The sequence below is a fragment of the Procambarus clarkii genome, chromosome 30 (assembly GCF_040958095.1).
Source record: "Procambarus clarkii isolate CNS0578487 chromosome 30, FALCON_Pclarkii_2.0, whole genome shotgun sequence".
In the NCBI taxonomy this organism is placed as follows: Eukaryota; Metazoa; Arthropoda; class Malacostraca; order Decapoda; family Cambaridae; genus Procambarus; species Procambarus clarkii.
The window spans coordinates 30392305-30399656 of NC_091179.1; the positions used below are offsets into that span (position 1 = coordinate 30392305).

General features: G+C 48.0%; 1 protein-coding gene across 1 annotated transcript; it reads left to right on the plus strand.

Annotated features, from left to right (window-relative positions):
- Positions 1-300: 300 nt before the first annotated feature.
- LOC138370013 (caldesmon-like) lies at positions 301-3914 on the plus strand. Its single transcript, XM_069333781.1, has 2 exons — positions 301-963; positions 3891-3914. Exons 1-2 carry the CDS (start codon positions 301-303, stop codon positions 3912-3914), a joined length of 687 nt encoding a protein of 228 aa, XP_069189882.1.
- The last annotated feature ends 3438 nt before the right edge of the window (positions 3915-7352 follow it).

Genomic DNA, 7352 nt, shown 5'->3' on the forward strand with positions numbered 1-7352 from the left:
AAGAGTGGATTTGTACACCCTTGCTGAAATAGATAAACTGTGTGACCGCAGGTGTATATTCTCTCTCTTGGGAAGACTCACAGGACGGGATGACAGCAGTCCTGAATTTTAGAGGTTCGGAGAAAGACCTTGCGAGAGCCCAGAAGTACATTGATACAGGAGATGATGAAATCTTGCAAAATTGTAGCCCAGGAACAACTTTGGTTGATCGGTAAAATGTATGGTGTTAGGTTGAAGTCAAACAGGGCGTCTAGTAAACGAAAGGAAATCAAGGCAATAACGCAGATAGACAGAGTAAGCATGTTCTGCAAAACTCATGACGAGAAGATTCTAGACATGTGCACTAGGAGGCAGATAAGGATGTTGGAAGACCATTTCGGCCTAAAGGGTGGGCAAGATAAGATAGAGGATGGACGCGAGGCGCTGCGGACTTGGTTAAGGGAACAAAAAGCAGAAGAAGAGAAGGAAGCGAAACGCCAATGTGAACAAGAGGAAACACAGTGCCAGCAAGGAGGAGCTGAAGCCCTGCCTCAGAATGAAGAACCCGATAGGTTGGAAGAAATTTCAGAGGAAACGGATGATGCGCCAAGTGACGAAGGAATTAATGTAAACTCAAGTAGCAGCAGGGAAAGCAGCCTTGAGAGGCGCGAGATGGAACCAAAGTTGGAACCAGGAGACAATGAGGTACAGCTGCAACGTGAAGAGAGGCAGGCTCGGCTTGAGCAAGAGAAAGCCAAAGCCGAGCAGGAGCGAGCTAAAGCTGAGCAAGAGAAAGCTAAAGCCGAACAGGAAAAAGCTAAAGCCGAACAGGAAAAAGCTAAAGCTGAACAGGAAAAGCTTAAAGTCGGACAAGAGAGAGCCAAGGCCGAACAAGAAACGGCCAAGGCTGAACTGACTATGATAAAGATGGAGGCCGCTAAAGCAGAACAAGAGAGAATTAAGACGGCACGAAGGGAGAGCAGAGTGAGAAGCGAGGCGAGACGCAGCAATGGCAGACCCAATGGAGTCTGGGGAGGAAGAAATTATGAAAGACCCAGAAGAGTCTGGCGTGAGAAAAATTTTGATAAATGGGCAGACAAAAGTAAGTACCCTAAAACTCAGAAGAGTAGGTCGCGCACTTCATCTGAAAGTGAGGATGGAGGGGCTAAGCGAGAAACTAATCGTTATCCAGGGAATCAAGAGTCCAGTAAAGCTCCACAGAGTACGAGTAGTACGTCTGGCCCGAGGAACTCCAATACGAGTGGGCAGAGTCAGAGCTACTCTGGTACATATAGAAGAGACTTTTCCCAGATGAGATGTTATAATTGTAACGGAGTGGGTCACGTGATGCGAGATTGTAGACAGGGCAAGAGAGTTGTGACCCTGGCCATGTGTGACCCCCGAAGTAAATATACTAATGTGTTCCGAGACAAACCACAGAAGATGAACTTAGTGAACGAGAGGTATAGGCCGTTCATGAGTAAAGGTTGGATCAGTATAGGAGGCCAACCTGAGGTAGAAGTTGGTATCTTAAGGGATACCGGAGCTAATCAGAGCTTGATTACGAGAAGCCTGATTGGGAGTGATCGACGTTTAGCTGGCAGGAGTAAGATGAAGGTATATGGGTTATTGTCTGAGAGTGACATGCCCGTATGCACTGTCCAGCTAAGGTCGGAATATGTGTCGGCAGGAGGTGATGTTGGGAGTGTGCCCCGACATACCTATTCCAGGAGTCCAAGTGATCCTGGGGAATGACTTGTGCGGGACAAAGGTGTTGCCGAGAGTCAGTAGCGGAGACTGTGCCAGAGGAGATGCCCAGAAGGCCACGGCACGGGTGGGACACCTGAGAGTGTGAACCTGACTGACATCCGAGGAGATGAGTCAGGAGACCTGCCAAGCCATTGAAAACCCTGTCTCGGTAGTGATGAAGGCAGAGGTGGCCGACAAGGAAGACACTGGAGAAGATGATACAGTGTCGATTCAACCGGTGGAAGATATCGACTGTAGATATAGCATGGCTGTTTGATGAAGGTCCAGCCCAGAAAATGAAGTCTCGGTGAGGTCGAAAGTGAAGACGGCCCAGCCGAAGAAGAATACATGTGAAGAGAGTTGACCTGAGTAGAGCCCAGACTGCTGAAATTAAGAGTCGGAAGGTGAATGCAACTGTGCTGAGTAGGAATGAGGAAAGATGTGGACAGACTGAGGACGGAAGTAGAAGCGTCAAGTTGTCCACGAGCACAGAGGCATATGGATAGTAGAGTTAAGTTGTTTGAGGATGTCAGGAGTTGACATGTTTCACAGAAAACGTGAAGAAAAGATAGTGAAGAAGAGTAGTAGCCGAGAAAGTGAAAGGAGAAGAGACAGTATGTGTGGAGAGATGCTTACGAGCACTCTAGGAGAGGTAGAAGCGACATGTACGGTCGAGTGCTGTTGGATGTATAATACAGTGCCCGAAGAAACTTTTAGGGAACGAAGAAGAGTTGAAGGAGAAGAAATGGAGTTGTATAGAGGTGAGAAGTGTGGGAAGAGGATGATGATGCAAGCATGGATGAATAGAAGAAAGCCGAGGACTCGATGGAAGTCAAACAGGATGAGGTCTCGGATAAATGAGGAGACGAAAGGGAGGAGCGTCGGTGAAGACGAGGAAGTGAAGTATGATGGCAGGAGACGAAAGTATAATGGCAGTAGATGGAAGCGTGAAGACGACAGAGGAGGTACAGACAGTAGATGTCTGACTCTGGACGTGAAGAGAAGGAGACGAGGAAACGGAGGGTGGAAACAATAAGTAGAGTGGACCAATGGAGTGCAGGCGTCCTAGGAGGACAGCCTAGCCAAGAGGTGTCAGAGAAGTCAAATCGTGTATGAGAAGATCATGTTTCTGGAGAGTTGTGAGCCAGATGTTGCAAGGAGCAACGAACTAATTGTAGACTCTTAAGGGAGTATGTAAACAGACTAACCGGTCGAACCAATCGGTTGAAGAAAGAGACAGTCTAGTGGCGGATGTATTATCCCGAGCTTTGCCACTGGAATAACTCTCAAAAATAAGGGGAGGGGAGTGTTATGATCTCAGCCGGCAGGAGAAACGAGTCTCCCTCCTTGAGAGTTATTCATCAAGCCTGACTTGATTAGAAGGTCTAGCAAATATTGAGGTGATAACGCATATGTAAAATAGTTGCTTGGATATGTATAACAGTTTGAGATTATGGGCAATGAAGAAGAAAGCAGATAAATGACTGGCGAGGAGATGTGGACATTTTGCTGGAGGCGTGAGGCTCGCTTCCGGAGGACCTTGACCTCACTTGAGTGCCAGACATCGCAGGGGGAAGCCGCGCTCCGTTGAGCTCCCGTCAGAAGGGAACCCCTGGTGATATATCTCTAAGAGAGGAGGAGTGTGCAGACGTAGCCAGCTGTGGAATCGAGCTGAGAACGTTGTGGTCTCAAGTCCTGGTCGAAGAGCAGAGTATCAAGCGGCCAGAGGACATTATTGTGGGCCGTGTGGAAGCGCCGTGACCAGACGCCGTCAGAGGAAGAAGCGCCCTCGACCAGTTTAATCTGTGGTATGCACGATATACGCCAGTTCATAGTGATTGCTTGTAGTTGGTCGTGTGCCCAGCGACAGTAGCGATGTTTATTTATAAGTTAGACATGTTTTAATAAGGCAGAAGGCCTGAAATAGGAGAGTGAAGAGGGAGGAACACGGAGCGACGTCCGTCCCCTCTGAGCTCTGACTGGCGACTGAGGGAGCCCGGCTCCTGACGGAGGAAGACCCTCCCAGCGAGTGAGGACCGCCGCCAGGCGAGGTGGAGTATGGACCCGCCCAAAACGGGGAAGTCCACTCTCACTGTATATAGAGGACAGATAGAGGTTGGAGGCAAACATATTGTGTGATAATTTTTGTTTATGTGTTAAAGGGGAACATTTTATTGGAATCTTGATGCGTTGCAGGTTTGTCTTTGGGGAAGAAGTTGCTGAGAACTTCGAAGCCAGCCTAGATGAAGTAATTGATGAGACTCCAAGGTAGTGAAGCAGAGGACCTCGAGCTGTGAGGAGAAGCAGCAGTGAAGAGGAGTGTCACGTGCTTCTGTAGAGGTGGAGAAGCACCATAGTTGCTCTGGGAAACTTCATGGTGTAGCAGCCAAGAGAGCTGTGGAGGACCCTAGCCGAAGGGTGAAGCACCTTAGTTGCTCAAGAAAACTTCATGATAGCAGCCTGGAGGAGCTGCAGAGGATCCCGGTAGTGAAGCCCGGAAGAACCTGAAGATATCAGGGTAGTGAACTTCCAGAGGTGGAAGGGAAGTTCTGGTGGATTACTTGTAGGGAGTTGATAGTGTTTGGTTGTCATTAGTGTGCAAGACGCAGTGAGAGGTGAGTGGTTGTTTGCATTCTTATGTCGAGGAGTGTTTTAAACTGAAGTTTAGAGTTACGGTCGTAGGCTGGATTACCTACAGATGTATGCGTTCCAGGACTGACAGTGATCGATTGATCATTGTTGTGTATCAATGAACATTTATACTGATATATGTTATTGCATTCAAATGCTGATTTTCTATATATATATTATCTTACTGATGGTGCAACAGTGTATGTAGACTTGATCAACTTGAGGTGGTTGATAGTATCAGGTGGTGAACCAGGAGATAGGATACCACTTGATAAGCTGATAATAGAGTTCTGATGGTGTTGGAGTGCAACCTGATTGTGATATTATAGAGTATAGGATTCATTATTATTATATGTGTGTATGTATCGTGTATGTGCTTTGTCCAGTAAATGTATCCCAATTTGCTGGTGTTTGCCCTTGTCCTAGTGAGGCTTCCCAGGAAGGTAGTAAAGAAGGAGAGAGAGAGAGAGAAAGAACCAAGAACCACTGCTGTGGACAGGGTAGAAGGTAATACTAGTAAGTCATAGGGGATTGAGGAGATCATATCCCATAAGGAGAGAGTGGGGAGTCACAGCGGCTCGAGTGGGTGTGTGCACGTGACAACGAGGCTAAGTGTTGGAGCCGCATCCCCTAAACGTGTGACGCTGAGCCCCTCTCCAAGAGCCAGAAGCGCCAAGGGTGATCTCCTAGTATAAGCACTCTACCGAGTTGTGGGTTGGGTTGTCCATAGAGAAGGATCAACGACGACAACACCAACCAACCCACGAGTCTATAATAAATTGGGGGCCTGTGTCCGGGATAGTGAACTGACACACCCACACCCTGTCCAAGAGTGGATTTGTACACCCTTGCTGAAATAGATAAACTGTGTGACCGCAGGTGTATATTCTCTCTCTTGGGAAGACTCACAGGACAGGATGACAGCAGTCCTGAATTTTAGAGGTTCGGAGAAAGACCTTGTGAGAGCCCAGAAGTACATTGATACAGGAGATGATGAAATCTTGCAAAATTGTAGCCAGGAACAACTTTGGTTGATCGGTAAAATGTATGGTGTTAGGTTGAAGTCAAACAGGGCGTCTAGTAAACGAAAGGAAATCAAGGCAATAACGCAGATAGACAGAGTAAGCATGTTCTGCAAAACTCATGACGAGAAGATTCTAGACATGTGCACTAGGAGGCAGATAAGGATGTTGGAAGACCATTTCGGCCTAAAGGGTGGGCAAGATAAGATAGAGGATGGACGCGAGGCGCTGCGGACTTGGTTAAGGGAACAAAAAGCAGAAGAAGAGAAGGAAGCGAAACGCCAATGTGAACAAGAGGAAACACAGTGCCAGCAAGGAGGAGCTGAAGCCCTGCCTCAGAATGAAGAACCCGATAGGTTGGAAGAAATTTCAGAGGAAACGGATGATGCGCCAAGTGACGAAGGAATTAATGTAAACTCAAGTAGCAGCAGGGAAAGCAGCCTTGAGAGGCGCGAGATGGAACCAAAGTTGGAACCAGGAGACAATGAGGTACAGCTGCAACGTGAAGAGAGGCAGGCTCGGCTTGAGCAAGAGAAAGCCAAAGCCGAGCAGGAGCGAGCTAAAGCTGAGCAAGAGAAAGCTAAAGCCGAACAGGAAAAAGCTAAAGCCGAACAGGAAAAAGCTAAAGCTGAACAGGAAAAGCTTAAAGTCGGACAAGAGAGAGCCAAGGCCGAACAAGAAACGGCCAAGGCTGAACTGACTATGATAAAGATGGAGGCCGCTAAAGCAGAACAAGAGAGAATTAAGACGGCACGAAGGGAGAACAGAGTGAGAAGCGAGGCGAGACGCAGCAATGGCAGACCCAATGGAGTCTGGGGAGGAAGAAATTATGAAAGACCCAGAAGAGTCTGGGCGTGAGAAAAATTTTGATAAATGGGCAGACTAAAAGTAAGTACCCTAAAACTCAGAAGAGTAGGTCGCGCACTTCAGTCTGAAAGTGAGGATGGAGGAGCTAAGCGAGAAACTAATCGTTATCCAGGGAATCAAGAGTCCAGTAAAGCTCCACAGAGTACGAGTAGTACGTCTGGCCCGAGGAACTCCAATACGAGTGGGCAGAGTCAGAGCTACTCTGGTACATATAGAAGAGACTTTTCCCAGATGAGATGTTACTAATTGTAACGGATTGGGTCACGTGATGCGAGATTGTAGGACAGGGCAAGAGAGTTGTGACCCTGGCCATGTGTGACCCCCGAAGTAAATATACTAATGTGTTCCGAGACAAACCACAGAAGATGAACTTAGTGAACGAGAGGTATAGGCCGTTCATGAGTAAAGGTTGGATCAGTATAGGAGGCCAACCTGAGGTAGAAGTTGGTATCTTAAGGGATACCGGAGCTAATCAGAGCTTGATTACGAGAAGCCTGATTGGGAGTGATCGACGTTTAGCTGGCAGGAGTAAGATGAAGGTATATGGGTTGTTGTCTGAGAGTGACATGCCCGTATGCACTGTCCAGCTAAGGTCGGAATATGTGTCGGCAGAGGTGATGTTGGGAGTGTGCCCCGACATACCTATTCCAGGAGTCCAAGTGATCCTGGGGAATGACTTGTGCGGGACAAAGGTGTTGCCGAGAGTCGTAGCGGAGACTGTGCCAGAGGAGTGCCCAGAAGGCCACGGCACGGGTGGGACACCTGAGAGTGTGAACCTGACTGACATCCGAGGAGATGAGTCAGGAGACCGCCAAGCCATTGAAAACCCTGTCTCGATAGTGACGAAGGCAGAGGTGGCCGACAAGGAAGACGCTGGAGAAGATGATACAGTGTCGATTCAACCGGTGGAAGATATCGATGTAGATATAGCATGGCTGTTTGATGAAAGTCCAGCCCAGAAAAATGAAGTCTCGGTGAGGTCAAAAGTGAAGACGGCCCAGCCGAAGAAGACTCATGTGAAGAGAGTTGACCTGAGTAGAGCCCAGACTGCTGAAATTAAGAGTCGGAAGGCGAATGCAACTGTGCTGAGTAGGAATGAGGAAA

Coding starts and splice junctions, on each gene's coding strand:
- LOC138370013 (XM_069333781.1), top strand. CDS start 301: ATGTTCTGCAAAACTCATGACGAGAAGATTCTAGACATGTGCACTAGG. Junction 964..3,890: donor CGGCACGAAGGGAGAGCAGA/GTGAGAAGCGAG, acceptor TATGTGTTAAAG/GGGAACATTTTATTGGAATC.